General features: G+C 35.0%; 1 protein-coding gene across 2 annotated transcripts in view; it reads left to right on the forward strand.

Annotated features, from left to right (window-relative positions):
• Positions 1–24200, forward strand: part of KCNH1 (potassium voltage-gated channel subfamily H member 1) — a 507978-nt gene that overhangs the window by 25904 nt on the left and 457874 nt on the right. For both annotated transcript variants that reach the window (XM_051998447.1, XM_051998446.1), the window contains exons 2-4: positions 1302–1425; positions 8434–8540; positions 22485–22613. In XM_051998447.1, coding sequence (XP_051854407.1) covers positions 1302–1425; positions 8434–8540; positions 22485–22613 — 360 coding nt within the window. The remainder of the gene's footprint in view (positions 1–1301; positions 1426–8433; positions 8541–22484; positions 22614–24200) is intronic.

The raw sequence follows: 24200 nt of genomic DNA on the forward strand, positions 1-24200 counted from the left end.
TTCTGAAAGGAAAAAGGAAGGTAGTGTGGAAAAGGTTCACAAGGACCAGAGAGTTCTTCTAAAATGAAGGAGAGAATAAACATAAATAAGTTAGGCTTTCATCTATGCTATTTGAAGCATAAAAGTGATAAATGACAGAATAACTCTAGAGTGACCTGAAAAGCTTAATGCAGTTTCCTAAGCTGCTGAATTTAGTTGGAAGTAGAACCGTAAGATTTACTTTTGTCAATTGAGAGACTTCAGTTGGCCAGGGCGATTCAATTCTTAGCCCAACCAGAGCTATAACAAGGGCTTTGGCCTAAGATTTCAAAATGATTCTTCTGAGATCTTCCATGTTAAGAGAAGTGCCTAGATCAGCCATGTCTTCATTTCTCTCTAGGCTTACTCTTAACTATCTGGACATTATCCATCATACCCCTTCCTCCCTCCCTTTTCTCCCACCTTCCTCTGCTTCTTAGCTTTCTTTTATGTTTCCCTATCTCTTAGAAAGGAAGCTCTTTGAGAGCAGAACCTATCTTTCTGCTTGTATTTGTTTTCCTAGTGTCTGGCACATAGTAAACACTTAAAAAATGCTTATTGACATGTTAGGATGAGGAGTGTGTTCTAGACTTTCTGAACAATTTATATGGAGGTATGAAGGTGGGAATTCCTGAAACATGAAAACCTTCTACAACATCCTTAATAAGTGGCAAACCAGCCTCTGCTCCAGCATGTTTAGTCCTAGGGAACAACTATGTAAATAAAGTCCATATCTACTTGCTAAGTTTAATCCCTACCTAAGCCTTCACCTGCCATTAACCTGCTTTCCAACTGCCTGCCCCTGCTTGTCATGTGTGCAAACTCATTTATTGTTACCCTGAGCCAAATTGAATTATGAAAGCAAATCTGTTTCTGCCCCTGGTAACGCAGAGAAACTAACATAAAAGGCCCAAAAGAAATAGTTTGGGAGTTATCTATTGTTTTTTATAGCCTGTATCCCTTCATTAGCATGAATTTTGGCTATTGTCCTATAGAGACCAGCCTGGGTTTCTCGGATGTTTTAGGAATTTCTTGACTAGTTACTTAAACTGATTCTTTTTCCTAGAATCTTTCAGTCTGAGATAGCTGACACACTAATGGCTTGTATTTAAAAGAAGAGGCTTCTTCCCATTTATCTCCCATAATGAGTGGCAGGCTCTCATTCAAAAAACATGCGTGGCAGGGGGTTTCAGGGAGGGAGAAATTTCATGACTAGTTGATATCTTGTCATTTCTTCAGCACATTTCATTTAGATATCTGACCACGTGTGTTCTCTCCAACAGATACCAACTTTGTGCTGGGCAACGCTCAGATAGTGGACTGGCCCATCGTCTACAGCAATGATGGATTTTGCAAGTTATCAGGATATCACAGGGCGGAAGTCATGCAAAAAAGCAGTACCTGCAGGTAGCTATCTTTGGAATCTTTCTAATTATAGTAATAACCACAACTCATTTCCTCATAATTTTAAGCTTTCTTCAAAAACAAAACTTTGTTACCAAAATCATTCCTATTTTATAAAGGTAGAAATTGAATCTCAGAGAAGAATTTACACAGTTAGTTAGCATTAGCATAGAGCGGAGAGTCACAACTTCAACTCTTCTTTCTGAAGTTCAAGATTTTCCCCATTATTCTATGCTGTCAATTCTCTTTGTCCCCAGCAATCTCTCAAGAAGCTCTGTAGGAAAAAATAACAAACTTGGAATTGTCATTGGCAGCATTTATCATTCTACCAATATAGAGATGTGAAAGCCACAAAAAATATTGAAAAATGAAAAATAAAGTTCTCTTCTCTCCCTTACTCTTTGAAAACACTATTTTCACCCTAAATGTTACCAAAAAAAATTTGGATCCTGATTTTTAAAGAATGATTAAAGCAATATGGTCATATAAAATTACTTACTCTTTGCTTTCTTAATATGAATTTTACAATATATGCATCAGGGAGGTTCATCACCTCTTACCTGAACTATTGTAGTAGCCTTCTTTGCTATCTTAAATCCATTCTCCACTCAGTTGGCAAATTAATATTCCTATAGCATAGGTCTCATCATGTCACTCTCCTGCCTAGGAAGTTCCAGGGGACCCTTATTGTCTTTAGTATAAAATAAAAACTCTGTTTGGCTTTTAAGCCTTCACAATCTATCTCTTTCCTACTTTTCTAGGCTCATTGCATGTTCATATACTTTGTGTTCAAGCCAGAATGGCTCATGTGCTCTTCCTTTAAGCATGACATTCTATTTTCCACCTCTCTATCTTTGTATCAGCTGTACTCTATCTCTAGAATGTAGCCTTACCTCACCTTCACCTCATAGAATACTTAGCTTTCAAATGTTACAGAACAGAGAATTCATTTAATCATTTGGACTAGGAATGGAAGCTGGGTCATTTCAAAATATAGTCTTTCTGCAATGTGAAAGAAGGTCTTTGAATAATACAAGTTATGATTCCTCTAGCTCCTGATTCTCCATGTTTTTCAGAATGTAAAATAAGCAAATGGTATGTTTTAAAATACTCATATGAAATAAGATAATAATGTTGTCCTCACCCACCTATTTCCCAATGTTGCTATGAAATCAATAAAATAATACTTCTAAATCATTTAGCATAGAACTTAACACATAGTAGGTGCTATATAAATGTTAACTATGATTGATACGTCTGATACATCATGACCACCACCACCACCATCATCTAAGTAAAAATTTTGTGTAAATAAGTGAGTGAAGATTATGAAATTCTAGTATCAGAAGAGGAAGCTAGATGGTGCAGTGAATAGAGAGCCAGGTCTAGAGTCAGAAAAACTCATTTTTTTGAGTTTAAGTCAGTACTCAGACACTTAGTAGCTATATGATTCTGGGAAAGTCACTTAACTCTGTTTGGCTCAGTTTCTTCATCTGTAAAATAGGCTAGAGAAGGAAATGGTGAGCCATTCCAATATGTTTGCCAAGAAAATTCCAAATGAGGTCATAAAGAGTGAGACAAAACTTAACAACAGTAGGACAGGATGAAGAGCAGAAACTATTGATCGATTTTTAACTCATTACTTAAGTAAACTACATTGTTTAATATATTAAAGAAAATTTATGAGCATAACAAAATAAACATAATGCAGATATTGATTAAATCTATAAAGGGCACTTTTAAAAAGCTTTACATATAGAGTGAAGATCCAACAGAACAATAAACAAAATGACTATGATGATATAAATGAAGTTGTCATGGAGAGCCAACAAAACTGGTCCATTATAGAACTATAGTCTCAAAATTAAAGGTTATGTATCTCCTTTTAGTTAATAATGGATAGAATAACTTTTTTTTCTGAGAATGGGGTTTGTGAGATGTTCAGAGTCTGTTGAAAATGTTCTATTAAATATTTAAAAAACAGAAACATTTTGAATATTTTTACATTTTTGCATGTGAAATCCTCATTTTCACTCAATGATTAGTAAAAAAGTTTTTAGGTATTCCAACTATTCATAATTTATCTCTTCTTAGCATTTTGGTACAAAGCTCTGATTTCCTTTTCCTGTTTTATTTCCTCAATACTATCCCCATCTTCAATTAGTGAGAACAAAATTGGAGAGCTATTGTTATTAAGTTAGCAATTTTTTTAACTTTTAAAGAACCACAGAATCGATCAAACATTTGCAAGTATTTTCTGTATGCCAGGCAAAGTACTAAGTGCTAGAATGATTTTGTTAAAGAAGACAAAGAGATTTTAGTCCAGTGGCTTTATTTTATTGATGAGGAAATAGTCCTGGAGAGTGGAAGTGACTTGCTCAAAATCGAGATGCTAGTGAGTAGCATTATATTTATCAGAATCTCTGTTTTGGATTCCCAATCTGGTTCTTAGGCTATTAATATATTCTATTAATCATTGTGGAGGACTGAAATGATTAGCACCATAAGAATTCAGGGCAAGAAAACTTCAAGGAGAAGATAGCTATTAAATAGTTTTAGAGAAGGGAACAACATACAATTCCCAAACTCCTATCCACAAACACTGATTACTATGTGCTAGATATTATGCAAATGGAAAGAAAAAGTAAAAATAGTCCCTGCCTTCCAAGGAGCTTATATTCTAAAAGGGAGAAAACATGCATATGTGTAGGTATGTATCATACTTAAATGTTAAATATTTCCTTAAGTGGGAAAAATACTAGCAGCTAGGGGAACAAGACAAGTTTTCCTGTTGAAGGTGATAATTGAGCCGAGTCTTGAAGGAATCCAGGAATTCTAAGAAGTTGAGGCGAGGAGAGAAAACATTCTATGCATGGGGAACAACTAGGGGAAGATATAGAGAAAGGAAATAGTCACATATTAGGAAGAGCAAGTTGGACAGTATGGCTAGATCACAGAATACGAGGACAGGCATAATATGTATGGAAGACCAGAAAGGTAGTAAAGACTCAGACTGGAAGGGTTTTCAATGCCAAGCAATGATTTTATCTTTGATCCTAAAGACAATAGAGAACTACTGATTTATTGAGCGGAAAAGGTGATACAGTCAGACATTTAGTTGGGGTAAATTGACTTGCTTCTGGATAACACAGTTAGCAGGTGTCTGAGGATAGGTTTGAATTCATATTTTCCTGACTCTAGTTCCATCACTCAAAGCAGTGCTACCTACCTGTCTCATTACTAGTATTATTAGTAATATTCTGATACCTAAAGAGCATTATTAAATCAAATTGAAATTAGCAAAATGTATACCTTCTATAATCTCTGTTTTGAGGAGGTCTCCTTGAAGAATATGGCAAGAGTTCTTTCAAGAGCTATAGCACTGGAACTTGGAGATCCTTTCCCTACATCTTAATCTAATATTCAGCTAAGTGAGGGAATTACCATGCCTGCAATACCATGACCTGATATTAGTAAAGAGAACTGATAAAGTAAGAAATGTATTTGTCTTATTTTATTTGCCAACATTGTTATAGAATTTCAAGATCCCTTTACAGAACTTTAAAAAGTATTTTGGTTGCATATATATTAATACCTCAGTTTGTTCATTTGCCCAGTGAACTCATACATTTAATATTCAACCAAAAACCAGAAAGGAAGTGACCAATAAATCACACTTTGAGGAGTCAAATAGATGCCACAGAATTTCTGCAATAAACTTTTTTCATAGAAGGACTCTTGCTCAGAATGTTTATTCTTGTCTTATATATATATCCCCTTCCCACCCCAGGCAATTGAGGCTAAGTGACTTGCTTAGGGTTACACAAGTAGGAAGTGTTAAGTGTCTGAGGCCAGATTTGAACTCAGGTACTTCTGACTTCAGGGCTGGTGCTCTACCCACTGCTCTGCCTAGCTGCTTCTTATATACAGTTTTAATAAAAAAAATTTATGTGGTTTCTCAACCCATGCAGAGGTTTCCATTAGAGAGACCTTGACATGAAACAGTTGATAGTCTTATAGCAAAGAGAGGAAAAACTGCTTTGTGGCAATACTATTATAGATCCCCTGTAAGTATGGTAATACAAATTAAAAAAAGAAAAAGAAAAGAAAAGAAAAAGAAATCTCAAAAAGGCTTTTTATATCTTACACCTTTGGTTTAATTTTTATTTATTTGTGTCTTCAGCTGTCTATTGGATATTTCAAGTTGATGTCCCATAAATCATCTCAAACTCACTGTGTCCTCAATTGAAGTCATTGTATTTCCCTCAAAATTCACCCCCCTTTCTGAAATCCTCTATTTCTGTTAAGGATATGTCATCATTGTAAGAAACAAAATATCTACTCTTCTGACTCACTGATGAATGTAGAAAAATTTATTTTATTTTCTTGCAAGAATGGCTGCCTAGGTAAGTAGACACACCTTAGAAACTCCAAAGGCAGCTCTTTATTTCCTATCCTGAAGCATCAATCCCTCCCCTGATTTCCCATTAATTGGATGTAGAAGTTACTAAACATGAATCTCCACCCTTTCTTATTTATCCAGTCCCTTCCTCCAAGGAGCTTACATTCTTTTGGGGGAAGATAAGTCTCCATCCTCCATTCCCTGATGTCCATGTGGGTTTTAGTTTTCTAATTTAAGTTTCATTTCTCCAATTTCATTTTCATAACTGTGGAAATTCAAAATGCCATCCATTTTTCACAATCATCCTTCCAGTTGCTGTCATCCTCCACTCCTCAGTTCCAGTCAGTAGCCAAATCTTTTGATTTCTAACTTCCATCTTTTCCCATTTAGTCAAGGAACATTAATTAAGTATCTACTATATGGCAGGCAAAGTATTAGGGATACAAAGAAAAGTAAAAGACAGTCCAGTCCCTGTCATATTCCAAAGAGTTCATGCCCTAATCACCTCCCACCAGGACTATTGCAATAATCTTCTTGATCTCCTTGCCTCAAATTTTTCTCTTCTACAATCTATCATCCACACAGTTACCAAAGTGATTTTTCTAAAGGTTGCATCTGATTGTCAGATCCCCACTCAACAAATATTAGTGACTTCTAATTGTGAAATTAAATAGAAGTTCCTTTGTCTTTTAAAGCTTTTTATAACCCAGAGCATCAGTCTATTGTTCCAGACAGACCTAGGACAGTGCCTGGTACATAGTAGGTGCACAATGAATGCTTATTGACTGCTTTCTGATTTATCCTACCTTTGTGGGACAAGACCACAGGCTCAAATAAATACAACAAATTAAGGAGATTTCTCCAGGCAAAAGCAGAAAGGAATTTTATTATGATTTCGAGAGATCCCACAAGTAGTTAGGCAAGGAGAGGCAAGGCCCAGTTAATAGACAAGAATTATATAGGGGCCTGCGCTAACACTCCCTATAGGCTGGATCTTTGCCCTGATTAGCCAGGACAAATGATCTCACATTCTAAGTCATAAATGAGGAAAAACTTTCAATCCAACCACATCTTTCAGATTACTAAATTATCTTATATGGGAGTTTCAGTGCCAAGATGGTTCCAACTTACTCTCACAAAGAAAAGGTCCCATTCTTTGTAAACCACATGATTTCTGGAGAAAGAAACCTGACCCTGGGACACAGCCGACCTTTACTCAGTCTTTAGAACTGAGCTTGTGAGCTTGTCTGCAGCTTGTGAGACAGCTTTCTCAGTTCACTTTATTCATACCTCATACACAGTATGGTCCAAATGGATCTTCTTGCTATTCTTCACACATGAGACTTCATTTCCTGTCTCTGTGACTTTGTACTGGATGTTCTTCATGCCTAGAATGACCTCTTTCCTTACCTTTGCCTTCAAGAATCCCTTATTTTCTTTAAAAACTTGGCTTGAAGAAAGCCTATATGAGACTTTTGCTGATACTCCCTCTTTCAGTAGTTAGTGCTTCCTTCTACAACCGTGCATTTTTTGTATAAATATATTGTGTAGAAATACTTATCAGATGGGCATATCTCCCAATAGAATATTAGCTCCTTGACAAAAGTAACTATTTTTTTTCTCTTTGTGTTCTCTAGCTCTAAGCACAATGCCTGCCACAGAATTAGAGCTTAATAAATGTTCATGATTGGTTAATTGATTAAAAAAAGTGTTGTTGTGTGAGGTCACTTGGTTAATCTCTGGCCAAACTGACTCAGTCACCCCTTAGAGTATAACTAGGTTACAGAACAGTAATTAACATTGTTTGATTTTATGGTCATTTGTGTTTGTGTCAAATAGGTTACCTGAATTGTAAGTATCATGAGGACAAAGAGCATGTCTTATCCAAACTTTGTGTTTTCCCCAAGACCCAGTACAGAGTTTTGCAGTCGTTCATTCAGTCAACAAATGGGAAGTGCTGTTTAAAAAGTGTGGAATTGTTACTCTTCAAAATGATGATCCTAAGTTAAATTCTGTGGTATACTCTGTTGAAGAGATAACAAAAGGGAAAATACTTATTCAGAAGACTTGCTTTCAATTCTTAGTTCTTTTACTTACATATTACTTACATGACTCTGGGCAACCTCAGTTTCCTTATCTGTAAAAAGGGCAAGCTTGTTTCATGAAGTGTATCTGAAAGCCTATACTTATAACTTCCTGTTCATCTTCTAATTTTGAACTTAAGGTACAAAGCTAGTCTTGATTTGATCACCTTTCCAAGGTCTCCTAGAAGTTTCTTTTGATCAAAATACAAATTAAGAAATTATTTTTTATAACTTAGTTCTCAAATAGTATATACAACTTAATTCACTGAGTCATTATAGTACAGTATAGCCAACAGGTCTTAGAATATGTTCAAAGATGCAAATTTAGGCCTAGTGTCAGAAAAGAACAATAGGTATCTATTGATAAAAAGTAGACGAGAGTAAAGTATTTTTTGTTTTCATTTGTAGCCCCAGAACTAATGTAGCCCTAGAATATTGGGTCATTAAGCATAATGACCCTATTTGGTAAGTGTTTATTGAATTGAGTAGAACTGTTTTAATTTGGATCTGTTGATTGATTTACAGTTTTATGTATGGGGAGTTGACAGACAAAGATACAATTGAGAAGGTGCGGCAGACGTTTGAGAACTATGAAATGAACTCTTTCGAAATTCTGATGTACAAAAAGAACAGTGAGTATTTTGACTATTTTGAATGGTTAATCATTTAATGGATGAATCATTTAATGACTCCTGGTGAATGGGATAGTTCCAATTGAAGTCCATGCAGATACATATATAGAAAATTAACGTTTATGATCAGCAAACATAACCCTAGGTTATGAAGGTTTAATATCACATAGCCATTTAATTTCATCCAATCTTCACAACACTACAATTGCCACTTTTATTCTTCCTTTCTTTTAGCCAAGGTATACCCTCAGTTTCCATTAGACAGATGATCATTGTAATTAAAAATTGCTCTGGGTTTCTTCATCAGACTGTCCTGTTTTTTACATATATTCTTGGCTAGATTGGCAGGGGAGATTCCTCTTCTTCTCCCAATTGAGCGTTATCCAATGAATTCATAGCTTCCAAGCTATCTTGAGTATAGAACTTCTAATTCTTTTTGGAAGGTGGTTTTTTTCCCCGACTGATCCCATTTTCACTTAGGAAACTAGTCTGCCAGCAGTGGGCTATTAATTTGCATTGTTCTTTGGAGCCTACATATTACCCATCCATTTCTTGACTTCTACTACTGATGCTAATGAAGTATCTGGGTTATTAACCATATACAAATACAAAATCTCTAAGAGGAGATTTAACATTCAGTGAATTCCTAATAAGAAATTTATTATTATCATTGTCATTATGTTATTAATAGAAATTCTTATTCCTAATAAGAAATAAAGATAGCAATGGCATTTTTAAAATGACTTTTTCAGTGTGCCCAGGTCTTTGATAGCCATATTGGGAGTTGAGATAGTGAGTCTTCTGGGGAATACCAAGTTGTCATGTTTCTTTTCCCCCAAACTACTTTACATCAAGAATCAATGTTCCTTCTAGGCAAAGCTGGCAGGCCATTGTTTCAGTAAAACATGTCCAGGGCAGCTCAGGTGGAACATGATTGACAAGCCTTTATCCCAGGAAATGCAGGTTTGAGTGACAGTTACTTTCTTGCTCCGAATGGAAAGGCAGCATATTGAATGATTTTATCCTGAAAGGAATCAGAGTCCTCATCCTTTTTGGAGCTCTGGTGTAAGCCTCTCAAAGAGGCTTATACTTACAAAGATAGGTTGTTCCATTTGAAGTCCACGCAGATACATCTATGGAAAATTAACCTTTAATAATCAACAAACTCAAGAAATCTAGGTCATGAAGAACTAATAACACACTGCCATTTAATTTCACTCAATCTCTACAAACTGAGTTTTTATTACTAATCTTCTTCAATCATCTCACCAATTCATGCAGTAGATCACAAAGGGAATTAGATAAAGGAAATATGGATAAAGGAAATATTGCCATCCCTACTGAGGGAGACACAACTCAAAGTATCCATCCTATGGATGTTGGAATAGGAGCAGAGTTTTCATCTATGTAAAGAGTACATTAATACAAAAACTATTTTCCAGTAAATAAGTGGTCAACAGATATGAAAAAGAACTTCTTCAAATAATTCCAAACTTTTAATAAACTTAGGAAGGGATGCTCCAAATCACTAATTAAAAGATAAATACAAAAACAAAACAAAACAAAAAAAAAACACAACCCTGAGGTTCTACCTTACACCCAGCAAATTGAAAAAAAGATGACAGACGGTGGGAACAGTCAGTTTCAGAGGTTGTGAGAAGATAGACACACTAAAATGTTGTTGCTGAAGCTGTAAATCGGTATAATTATTTTGGAATGGAATCTGAGATTATGCAAATTTGGTGACTAAATTGTTCATATCCTTGAACCAGAGGTTCCACTACCAGGCAAAAAATACCTCAAGGTATTGATAAAACAAAGTTCCTACACACACCAAAATAATGATAGCAACATTTTTGGTAGTAGCAAAGAATTGGAGACAAAATAGATGATCACCAGTTGTCAAATAGCTTAATAAATTGTGGTTCAATAAATTGTGTTATAAGAAATACTGAACATTATGAATACAGAGAAGCATGGAAAGACTTATAACCTGATAAAGAGTAAAGTGATAGAATTGTAAAGAATAAGTATGTCCCCCCAAAGAGATAAAAAGATACTTTCCTCCATACCTTTACAGAGATAGAAATCTATGAATATAGAGCAATACATATATACATAGAATTTTAAAAATATATTGGTATATTAGTTTTATTTTTTCCCTTCCTCTTCTTTCTTTTCTTTAATTTTTTTCTTTGTTATAAGAAATGTCTCTCATGGAATGAGGAGAAGAAGGGGTAGAGGAAAAAATTTATACAATGTAAAGCAAAAGAGATCTATAAAATTTTATTTTTAAAGAAGTACATTTGTTGGTTCCTAATATATTTATGGGCTGGCTATTGAAAGTAATGGTTTTGTATTTAGTGTCTGGAAAATGCATAGAATAAGGATGAGATGGCTCTTATCTTTGAGGAGGCAATATGGAACAATAAAAAGAGCATCTTCTATAAAGTCAAACAACCCAGGTTCAAATCTTGCCTCCGATACTTCCTCTGTGATCTGTGGCAAATCAATTATAATTTTTTTGGATACTGGGCCTCAGTTTCCTTAATTATAAAATGAGGAAGTTGGCTTAAGTGGATTCTGAGTCCCTTATACTTATTGATCCTATAATTTAAGAAGCTCATGATTACTCTAATAGGAGAGACAAGACAGAAACACAGAATGATAATGCTAGATAACTGTATCATTTCTCAATTGTGTGATATGGACATGAAGGAGGTGTGGTAAATTTTGAGCCTGAACTTGACCCTGCATACATGTTTTCCACTTATATAGTATTTTATTTATTTTTCAATTATTTGTAATGATAGTTATTATTGTTCATTTTTGTAAGATTGAGTTCCAATTTTTCCCTTTTCTTCCCTTCCCTCCTCTTCCTCCAAGACAACAAGCAATCTGATATAGGTTAGAAAATATACAATCATTTTAAACGTTTCCATATTAGTCATGCCATGAAAGAAAAATCAGAACAAAATGGAAAAACCCAGAGAAAAAAAAGGACAACAAAAAAAGTGAAAATAGTATGCTTTGTCATTCTGTCTCCATAATTCTTTCCCTGGATGTGAATGTCATTTTTCATCCCAAGTCTTGAAATTGTCTTCGACCATTATACTGCTGATAAAAGTCAAATCTATCATATCTGATCACCACACAATCTTACTGTTCTCCTGGCTCCTGTCACTCAGAATCAGTTCATATAAGTCTTATCTAGTCAGCCTCACATATTTACCTGATTAATATTTTATCCTTCATGGTTTTCACAGAAGTGAGGCATGGCCAGAAAGAAATGACTTTTTTTCTTTTCTTATTGTTCAGTAATTTTTCAATTGTGTTTTACTTTTTGTTACTATATTAGAGTTTTCTAAGCAAAGATACAGGAGATGGGAGTGTTTTACCATTTTCTTTCCCAGTTCTTTATACAGATGAGAAACTGAGGCAAACAGGGTTAAGTGACTTGCCTAGGCTCTCACAGTGTCTGAAGTCAGATTTGAACTCAGGATGATGAGTCTTCCTGACTTCAGACCTGACACTCTGTCCAGTGTACCACCTGATCAGTGTCCATTGATGGTATAAAGCTGCAAATGGCCAATGCTAGAGCTTGTGAAGATCAGTTGCCAAAGTCTCATCAACAAACATCAAGAAACTCAGCTCAATTTCTCAAATATTTAATAGATGCTTACTATGTAATCAGTCAGTAAGCATTTATTAAGTTCCTACTATGTGCCAGGCACAGTGCTTAGAATATAAAGAACAAAACGAAGCTGAGTCACTGCTCTCAAGATGCTCACAGTTTAATGGAGGAAATAATATGAAAACAGTTGTGTACAACAAAATCTATAAAGGATAAATTGGAGATATTTAACACAGGGAAGGTTCTGACATTAAGGAAGATCAGGAAAGATCTCTCCAAAAAGATGAGATTTTATCTGCTACTTGAAGGAGGACTGGACTTTGGAAAGAATAATCTGGCATGGTCCTTTCCTCTCATGGAGTTTATAAGATGGCAATATCATATCCATCAGACATAAAATGTAGTGTAGTAGAACAGTTTGGCTTTAGAGTCAGAAGACCTGGGTTTGAACCCCAGCGTTATTATTCTTATGATGACACTGAAGGTCGGGTAGCATTGTCTGCTTTCTTGGTGGTACCAGGCTCAAGGGCTCACACTTTCCACTGTACTCCTGACTTGAATGAATAAATGAGTGAATGAACACAACAACAGCAGTAGGAGCAGGAGTAGCAACAACAGCATTTCTTTTCATGTGCTAGGCACTGTGTTAAGTCCTAAGAAGACAAGTTCAGCTATGGAAGGCAGTTCCTGCCCTTAAGTACATTTGCATTATAATGGAAGAATATAATACATATTAGGAAGTTGTCATCAGTATTTTTTTGTTTATTTGTTTATGAGACAGTTGGGGTTAAGTGGTTTGCCCAGGGTCACAGAGATAATAAGTGTATTAAGTGTCTGGGATTAGATTTGAACTTGGGTTCTCCTGATTCCAGAGCTGGTACTCTATCCACTGTGCCATTTAGCTGCCCCCAGGAAGAAGTATTTTGGACTGGAAAGTCAAAGTATTTAAGACACTTGTTCAAGATTGTTTCCTTGTTTGATTTCTAAGTATTTCTAGGTCACCATCTAGTTTCCTTAGGATACTCACATACAAGTTTTCTTTTTTCTTCCCTACCTGATGAGTCCATAAAAATACTTTCTCTTCCCTTCTCCTCACTTCATGTTTGGAACTGCAGAAATTATTCCCCACTATAAATTATTTGTAATTCTATTGTTATTGAACATTGGCCTCTGCCTTTCTTTACAGAGGAAAGTCATGTGAAAAGGTCTTGCATGGATGGGAGATTGATAGAGAAAATGAAAAAGTGAGTGACTCTTGTGTACTTGAAACTGAGCTGCCTACTTGTCAGGACTTTCTGATTGATGGAAACTCAAAGCCAAGTCTTATAACCTTAATTCTGTCTGCTCTAATGGATGGATAGACAAAAGCAATAGTGCTAATATAAGGACTAAGGCCCACAGGATGAACAATATGCTGTAACTCAATGAGCACTCATGTTTTCACCTATAGAAAGGTCATTTTTCATAACAGCAGTCTTTTGGCATCAGCCAAATTTTCAGATGTATTGCCTTCCCTGAATTTGGGCATCAATCTTCCTTTTAAGGGATGTGATTAATCTTTTGTCCTTTATCTGGAATATTTGGGAAATCATGTTTCCTTTTTTGTTTTTTCTTCCTAAGAAATCATTTGGAGAGGGAGATAGAAACTCTTCTTCCTTAAGATTCTTCTTTGGTGGGAAATGACCAGTAAGGAAGGAAGTATCTGAATAGAGAATCAAGCTATTGAGAACAGCTTTTAATTGAGATCACAAGAGCAAGCTGCTTGAATTTATTAGGGGTAGAGGTAATGTAGATAAAATGGAACATGTAAAGTAACAAGAATTGAAGAATAGCATATTTCCATTCAGTGTAAATTAATATTTTCTAAAAAAAAAGTTATCCACAAATAGGTTTTCCTCTATTAATTATTTCCTATTTATCCTGCATATACCTTGCTTTGTTTATATTTACTTTCTGTTTCCCTCATTAGATTATAAACTCCTTAAGGGCAGGGACTGTTTTTTTTTTTTTTTTTTGGTCTCCTTTTGTGTTCCCAGTGATTAGTACAGTGACTGGCACTTAAGAAATGTTCATTGATTGATTGGCATGGGCTGCTTCAAAAGGCAGAGAATCCTCTCTCACTAAAGGCTAAAAGACCTTTTGTTTGATCTGTTGTAGAAGAAAAATAATAACAGATCACACATATTACACTTTAAAATTTGTAAATTCCTTTTACATCTATTCTTTCATTTGCTCTTCACAACAACTTAAAAGTAAATGCTATTATTATCCCTACTTTAGGTTAGGGTTAGTTAAGGTTAAAGAACTGGCCCAGGGTCACACAGCTAAGTTATTGCCTGAGACAGGTTTCCCTGGATAGACATGGGTTGGGCTAGAGAATTTTTGAAGTTCTTTGTAGTCCTGAGATTCTCTGTTACCTCTATCCCCTTACCTCCATATCTCTTACAGAATTACCCCTCTTCAGTTGGTTTGAATCCACAGAGCAACTTATGACCATCTTTCTGCTTTGGAGTTATTGACAGTCTGGCCACTCTTAAGTCAATGGTCTATCTTCTCAGAAATTAAGGATGTTTGATCTGTGGAGTAGATTGTTTTATTTTGCTTTTGTTGAGGTGTGGAGGGAGAGTTAGGACAGGAGAGGGCAGGCAAGGAAAGGAGTTTTCTAAGGTGCAATAAAATTTTGTTGCTTCATACTGAGGAGAAGATAAATAACTATGGAGGCTTTAACTAAGTCAACATGGCATTAGGCATTGGGTGCTGAGATTGTCTTATTTTATTATTCATTTATGATTAGGAGAGTTTTAATGTTTAATATAGAAATGAACTATTGAATTTTTTCTTGCTTGATTTTTCTTTTTCTTTTTAAAGATAAATTCCTTTTTTTTTCTAATTTTGAGATGGGATATATCTTTTATGTCCCATAATAAAAGATAGTTCACTATGTACAGATTAGTCAAGTCCTCTTTATTGTGTCTCTCTGTGTGTGTGTGTGTGTATGTGATTCAATTGGAGTTGTGACTTGTGCAGAATCACACAACTAGTGTTAACTATTTGAGGCTGAATTTGAACTCAGATCCACTTGATTTCAGAGCCAGTGCTATATCCATGACACCAGCTGCTGTTCTTTACTTTTTATAAAAAACTATAGCAGGTTTTATTGTGGAACAGAGGCAGGACATTCTGGAAACTCGCTTGTAAATTAGGAGTTGATTCAAAACTTTTAGGTGACTCTTAAATCCCACTGTCTAGTGATTTTGAACTGTAATGAAACTTAGCCAAATCCCTCATGTAGCCAAAGCTTTGGATTTTTTTAAGGCTCTCAGAACTTAAACTTGTATAATCTCCCAAATAACTGTGCCACTGGAAGGAGCTGGAGTGCAGATATTCAAAAGTAACAGATAATCCAGCAGCCATGTTTTAGAAAATTAGACACAATTTTTATAGCAATTTTTTCTTCCTGATTACCTTTTACTCAGGATAATATTACAATACATTTTTCCTATGAATATATATTTGCTGAGCAGTAGGGAAGAGTCAGCATGAAGAAAGCTGGATGGTAGGAAGAAACTTGTTTATGATTTAATGTTAGCTATGAATAAAGTCAGAAAATGGAGTAGTGAAATGTTACTGAATCTGCATTTTTTAAAAACCATTTTTATCTTTTTGCTTGTTCTTGTCTATATTACATTATAAATATTTATTATCTTCTCCACGTTTGTATATATACATGTGCATACATGCATATATGTATGTATGTGTATATACATAAATATCTTTTAAGTTATCTAAATAAAAATATAGTGGACAAAATTGAATCCTTTTCTTTCTAAATGAAGCCTTTACTTATTTCCTTTCTTCCTTTTTCTCCCTTCCCCTTCAAATTAGTCTTTAGTGTTATACTTCTTTAATAAATTTATCATATAATGCTTTATATTAGAGTTGTTTGTGTAGTATTTGTAATGGGAGGCATGATATAGTGGAAAGAATGCTAGAGTTGGAGTCAAAGGATCTGGATTTGAATCCTGATACATGTTTTACCAGGAAGAAATTATTTACTCTGTAGACTTCAGTTTTATCATCTCTAAAACAAAGGAGTTGGTCTCTAAAAAATCTCTAACCACTTTTCCAGCTCTCTCTATTTTTTTTATCTTAGTTATCTATCAGTCAATAATAATTTATTAAACTCCTACGATGTGATAGGCACAATGCTAAGTCTTGGAGATACAAGAAAGGCAAAGTGTAGTCACTACTCTCATGCCTGCCACAATCCAGTGGAGGAGATGACATGTAAACAATTGTGTATAAACAAACTATGCACAGAATAAATGGAAAATAATCAACAGAGGAAGGCAATAGAATTAAGAAGGAATGTAGAAGATGGCATTTTATCTGGGAACTGAAGAAAGTAAGGAAAGCCAAGAGGGAAAGATGAAGATCAAGAGCATTCCAGACATGGGTAGAAAATGCCCAGAGTCAAGAAGTGAAGCATTTTATATTAAGTAACAATCAAGGAGGCCAGTGTCATTGGATTGAAAAGTGAGTATATAGTGGTGGTTTAAGATATAACAGGACTGAGAAAATAGGAGGAGGCTGGGTAATGAAAGACTTTGAATGCCAGAGGATTTTGATTTGAACCCCAAGGTGATAAGAAGCTACTGGAGTTTATTGAGTTTGGCAGTGACATGGTTGGATTTTTGCTTTAGGAAAATCACTTTGGTGGCTTAATGAAAGATGAACTGCAGAAAAAAAGACTTTAGATAGGTAGACTAAACAGAGGCTATTGCAATAGTATTGGCATGGCAAAATGAAGACCTAAAGAAAGGTCTTCACATGTAAAAGATCTAAACAAAGATGATGACATATCAGAGGAAAGAAGGATTATTTGAGAGATTTTACTGAAAATCCCAACTAATACTGTCTGAGGACAAGGGCTACATTAACTTATTATTTATTTAAGCTTAGTAAGTATGCACATAGATACTTATCAGTTTTTTTAAAAAAATATTCTCAGTAGAATAAGAAAATGGTCAAAAGATTGGAAAAATTTCAGAAAAAAATTTAGTAAACCACAAATGGCTGATTGGAAATATGCTCCAAATCACTAAAACTAAGAAAAATACAAATTAAAACAAATCTGAATTTTCACCTAATACAATATAAATTGGCAAAGATGACAAAAATGGGAACAGTCATTATTAGAGAGTTATGGAAAGAAAAATCACACTAATTTATTGTTGGCTGAACCTTTCTGGATAAGTTTGGTGTTTATCTTCTTTGACTCAAAATTTCTACAACTGGGTATATGTGCTAAAAGAAATCAGAGATGAGAACAAAGGTCTAATATATGCCAAAATATTCATGGACATATTCTTCACTTCATTCTCTTTGCCCCAGTACTTTTGGATGTTCTCAGGGATTCCTTTTTTCTTGATATCCAGTTAGAGACAATGCTGTAAAAGAATGTCTCACTTTTTGTTACTTATAATTATTTATGTATGTTTATTTTACTTATATCATTTGTGGTTGGCCAGTTAGGTGGTACAGTGGATAGAATGCCTGGTCTGGAGTCAGGAGACGTCTTCCTGAGTTTGAGTCTGGCCTCAGACACTAAATAACTATGTGCCCCTGGGTAAATCACTTTTCTTTGTTTATCCTGTATCCTGTATAGATCCTTATCTGTAAAATGAGCTGGAGAAGGAAATTATAAACCATTCCATAGCTTGTCAAGAATACCCCAAATGGGATCAGAAAAAGTTGAATGTGACTGAAGTGACTGAATAAAAATAATTATTGTGGTAGCAAGAAACTGGAAACAAATTGGAAATAGTTAAAAAAAAACTTGTGGTATATGAATGTAATAAAAAATTATTGTTCAGTAAGAAATGACAAATATAAGAATTCAAAGAAACATGGTATAATTTGTTTGAATTGATGCAAAGTGAAATAGGTACTACTAAAGAATGAAAAATTATTTGTCAAGCACTTATTCTATGCCAAATATTGTGCCAAACACACTGGATATATATAATAGTGGGATATTTTTTATAGAATTTTCTAGTATTGTACATTATGAACAAAAGATAAACTAAGAATCTCCCATAGCACTGGGGAAAAAAGAATGAAGTGAAATGTAAGCTATTTCCTCAGACCTTTTTGAAGACACCTCTAATTCTGGCTATTCAACTAATCAAAAACAAACTTACTCTTAACCATGTGTTAGGAGAATAGAACCAGTTACAGAATTTCTGCTCATACTATAAAAACTCTCCAAGATACATTCATTACAAGTCATCATACTTTTCCCAAAAGGTGATTCTTCAGCTTCTACACATGGAGAAAAATCACATCATCCAATTGATGCACTCTATGAAAGTATCAAACCTCATTACACCTGGCTTGATGAACTTCCAGGTTTTTCTGTAATTCTGAGATATAACTCTTTCTTTGCAGGCAGATGTTTATAGCATTTTTTTCTGCTGAAGCACCTACTTTATTAATCTAGGACCCAGTCCCTTAACCACCCTGCTGTCTTTAGGTATTGAGACACATATGGCATGCAAGATCTCTACTCCGTGAAATCTCCTGCAATACACAGGCTCAGTGGGGTGTGGGATAAATGGCAAAGCCACTTTCATTCTTTATATCTCCATCCCAGTTGGTTTCAATCAGTTTTTCATGACCTTTGAATAGCTTTTCCATTAATGTTCATTTTTTTTGTCTTTAAGAAAGAAATTGTATCTAGGCAGGTCAGTATTTGATGCACTTTAGTATTTATTTAAACCCTAAGGTATAGGGCACTAGGGTAGAAGACAAAACTTTACCATTATTATCACCAGGAACATGACTTTGTAGCACTTATTTGTAGGTGGCTCTATCCAGAGTACTATGTACAGAGAGCTACTTGTGGCTAGTACCCTATGAAAGCTTTAATTTTATCAAAAGGTATAAGTAACTCAAACATATACAGACACAACAGCGTACTCTACTTGGAATAGGAAACCTGAGGTCAGTAACTTCAAGTAAATCATTTAACTTACTTGTACCTCAGTTTCCTCATACTCAAAAATAATGAAAGCTCCTTGATGAAAGAGCCCATTTAATGCTTTTTTTTGAGGGAGGGAGGGCTTTGTAGCCCAATACCTTGCAAATAATATGGGCTTGTAAATGATGTTGAATTGAATCAAACCAAATCTGTAAAAAAATTGATAATATTTGTAGTATCCTACTTTATATTACAGGATCATAAATTTTGAGTCCTTGTGTCAGGTCCTCATATTTTACTATTGAACAGAGAGATTGAGTGACTTGCTCACACACCTGGCAAGTGTGTGAAGCAAGATTCAAGGCCAGATCTTCTTGCCTCCAAATTCAGCAAATTATCTACTCTTCCATCTATCCTTTCATTTTGAGGATGTTGGAATATCCTTCAAGTTATATATATATGTCAGTTATTATTATATTATTAAAAAGATGGCATGAAACATCCGACATACATAAAAGCTATTTGTATACATATGATATGATATATTAGAGTGTCTGCTATTATTGGAGCAAGGGTATGTGAATAATTATGTTGGGAGGGAGATTATGGAAGGAATTATGTACGGGGGAGATTTGGAAGAACAGCTGTGTAGTTCTATATCCTTTACAAACACCTGCTATAAAGACATAAGGTCTTATTTCAGCCAACAGATAATTAGGCTTGATGATAGCAATGTAAATGGAACCCTAATTCATGAAGCTGCTAATTATTCTTTCTAGTGACAGATGATCTTGCACCATGTATGTGTCATCCTGGGGGAGGCAGCTGTATTCTATTTGGGGATAAGTTTGGGTCTCTCCCCCACCTTTTCCCAGGCTCAGTTTTATGCCTAATATCAGACCTGGTGTTTTTAAAATAGATGTGTAGAACATGTTGTTATTGAGGCTAAGATCATCAGTTTGATTCCCATATATTCTAGTTTTGCCTATTACTACACAGCTAATTCTAGTCAAACTTTTCACAAATGCACACCTTGTTAACAATGCAGATATGGGATAAATGTACATTAATTTGCTTTATTCCTGTTATGGGGGAATTTTTTAAGTTTGAAGGAATATTCCTTAAAGCAGAGGTCTTATTGATCTATGGGTCAGAATTGCCTTCTTTTTGTAGTAAAGACAGCATATTTCCATTATTTCATGTTCAAGATAGAGGTAAAAAAATTCAGGTCCCTCTTTTGTGCCCATTGTGAATCTACATCATTACTTTTTCCAACTTAGCATAATATAAACTTATATTATAAGTAAGGGGGTGCTTGTGCCTTATTTGAAACTTGGTGGCATCTATTGTGAATGTGAATGTTAAGTAGAGTCAGATCGTGGTAGTTAGAAGGCCAGTCCACTTGTCAGGAATTCTGCCACCATGATCAATGTGCTTGAGCAAGCACTACCACTTTTCTGTACTTCAGTTTTTTTCTTTAAAATGGATATCATACACGGTTGGTGGAATTGTGAACACATCCAGCCATTCTGGAGAGCAATTTAGAACTATGCTCAAAAAGTTATCAAACTGTACATATCCTTTGATCCAGCAGTGTTTCTACTGGGCTTATACCCCAAAGAGATACTAAAGAAGGGAAAGGGACCTGTATGTGCCAAAATGTTTGTGGCAGCCCTGTTTGTAGTGGCTAGAAGCTGGAAAATGAAAGGATGTCCATCAATTGGAGAATGGTTGAGTAAATTGTGGTATATGAATGTTATGGAATATTATTGTTCTGTAAGGAATGACCAGCAGGATGAATACAGAGAGGACTGGCGAGACTTACATGAACTGATGCTAAGTGAAATGAACAGAACCAGAGATCATTATATACCTCAACAATGATACTGTTTGAGGATGTATTCTGATGGAAGTGGATCTCTTCTGTAAAGAGAGCTAATTCAGTTTCAATTGATCAAAGATGGACAGAAGCAGCTACACCTAAAGAAAGAACACTGGGAAATGAATATAAACTGCTTGCATTTTTGTTTTTCTTCCCGGGTTAGTTATACCTTCTGAATAAAGTTCTCCCTATGCAACAAGAAATTGTTCGGTTCTGCACACATATATTGTATCTAGGATATACTGTAACCCATTCAACATGTAAAGGACTGCTTGCCATCTGGGGGAGGGGGTGGAGGGAGGGGAAAAATCGGAACAGAAGTGAATGCAAGGGATAATGCTGTAAAAAATTACCCTGGCATGGGTTCTATCAATAAAAAGTTATTAAAAAAAATAAAAATAAAATGGATATCATGATTTTGTACACAAAACTCACCAAGCATATTTAAAATGGAAGACTCAGATGAAATAATCTTCTATAATAACATAAATTATATATATGTATATATATAATTAATAAAATAATGAAACTTTAAAAATATTTTTAAATGTTTAAAAAAGTTTTTAAAAGTAAAAACTGAACTGACTCAGGTTTTAGGACATTGTGCAGGGTTTGGTTCCACTATGAATAGTAAGTAAAGAGAGATTTAACTGGTCCCTATTTTGTTTAACCATTATAAGTAGTGCTTGAAGTCTATATTCTTATCATTTGATTTCAGGAGCAAGATAAATGAGAGTTAAAGTTTTTTTCAATATATTCTTTCTGGATTTTTCACAGATATTTCTGTGACTATGATCAGAGGTCCCCTTAGAGAGAATCATCATGGCTATTCTTCTCCTACCTTTTCTCTCCATGTCCTAATACCTTTCTGAGTGTATCTTTTTTCCTCTTCCCCTCCTCCAACTCTTGACACATACTACTTTGTTCCTTTGTGGAGAGTGACTTATGTTTACCGTATTATCAAATTTGTGAATTTCAAAACCATAATCTTCAGAGCCCTTTAAAAGATGAAATTTGAATTGAAACTGAGGATATGTACTCCATTAGCCAGAGTAGAAAATGCTCATTCTTTTCTTAGCAATTGTATCTGATAACATGGTGGGATGGGGGGAGACTTTGGCTTTCTGTGCCTCAGTTTCTCTATATAGGATACTTTGATTTGCCACTTACTAACCTCGGATATTACAAAAAGGTAAGTGAGACCCGTTTTTGTAAAATTATTTGAACTTGTCTAAAGTAAATCCCCATCTAAGATGTTAAGGTAAATATTGTAAATCTGTGAAGAAAAGAAATTAATGATGCAATCACCTAGCACCTGAAGGAATCAGATGCCTTTTTTCTCTCATAAAATTAATATTTGCACCTATTCATTCCCCAACCCTTTGCCACCATAGAGTCTTGAATGAAAATGCAAATCACTGACCATTCTTTTGATATTCTTTTCAGGGACACCTGTGTGGTTCTTTGTGAAAATTGCTCCAATTCGAAATGAACAGGATAAAGTGGTTTTATTTCTTTGCACTTTCAGTGACATAACAGCTTTCAAACAGCCAATTGAGGATGATTCATGTAAAGGTTTGTAATTCTGATTTGTATAGATATATTTTATACTTTCTTTTTCCAGCACAGCCCAGGAATCTACACCGAATTCAAGGTTGCCAAGGCAATCTAAGCACAAAAATTAAAAATTACACTCTAATTTATGTTGGAGGAAGGTAAAATGTCACCCTGGAATAAATTGGGATAGGAAGCAGAAGGGAGGAAGCTTGGGGTTCTGCTTGGAAAGCAAAAGGAATAAGTGCCAATTAGCATTGGATAATTCTAGCAGCATCAGAGAAGCATTCCAAATTTTCAGACGGTAATGGTCACTTACCCAGCAGTGAATAGAATTTGGTCAGACTCTTAGAACTGAATGAATTATGTGTGCTCATACAATAAGATGCATTTCAGATATTCAAATATGTTTTTTTTAAAAAAGGCATAGACTCTATTTTGTTCATGAAAGGCAATGGTAGAATTTCAATCATTTCCATCAAGGCGGTTGACTTAGTTCAGTCTATGACTAGTAAGATTATATGCTTAGATAACAGTATTAATGAAACTAATTAACATTGGATTCAGTTCCTTGTTAGTCTGGTTCATGACTTTAAACAGCATTTTTTTTCTGTTAATACCACAGACTGAAATCCTCACCCTAACCAGCCACTTCCTAAAGATCTGCCTCAAAAACAATAGGGACCTAACCAAAACAAGTGAATTTTTCAGTCTGAGCCAATCACTGTAATTGAAAAAATGGCTCAAAGCCAAAATCCTCTTGTTGGTGGGTTAGTAATGATGTATACATGTACAAAAAGCCACATCTTAGTGATTGGTTGGGTTATTCAGGACACTACAATGCTGGATTTCACTCTCCTAACATCTAACTAATGCACTAGCATCTTTCATAGATGACAGGGAATATTTCAAGTTTCAGAATTTTCTGCTTGTCTGGCACTTTCCCCCAATAGTATCTGGGACTGCTTCTCCTAAAGCCCTCCTGTGTTCAGCCAATATAAAACCACAGTGGCATAGAAATACACCATGAATATAATTAATAATAAATTTATATATATTTACATGTAATTTATATGTACATATATTGGATTGGATCTGTGCTTTCATTAGTATAAGGAACTCCCAGTGAGGAAAGTTTCTTTACCAATTCAGATTAAACCTACTCTGCAGTTTAGAGAGCTGCCTGGGCAAATCGAAAGATTAGGGGACTTTAGGAGACAGTATGATTCAATAGAAAGAGCATTAGTTCTGGAGTCATAGGATTTGACTTCAAATTCTACTTTTGATGATTACTACCTGTGGGACTTTGAGCAAGTTATTTAACCTATTGAGTCTCGGCTTTCTTCTCTGTAACACGAGGGGAGTAACCTAGATGGCCTTTAAAGCCTCTTCTAGCTTAAAATATATGATTCTATAATATGGCTTTGTGCATGCCCCTTCCGTTCTCCAGACTTTAATTTACTCAATTATAAAATGATGGAGTAGGTCTAGATGACCTCTAAGAAAGCTAAAACTCTACAGCTAAGATCCTACAATTCTTTGATATAATCTTGGACAAATTACTTCCCTATTCTAGGCCTTAGTTTCCTTACCTGCAAAATGATGGGA

The sequence above is a fragment of the Antechinus flavipes genome, chromosome 4 (genome assembly GCF_016432865.1).
Source record: "Antechinus flavipes isolate AdamAnt ecotype Samford, QLD, Australia chromosome 4, AdamAnt_v2, whole genome shotgun sequence".
Taxonomy (NCBI): Eukaryota; Metazoa; Chordata; class Mammalia; order Dasyuromorphia; family Dasyuridae; genus Antechinus; species Antechinus flavipes.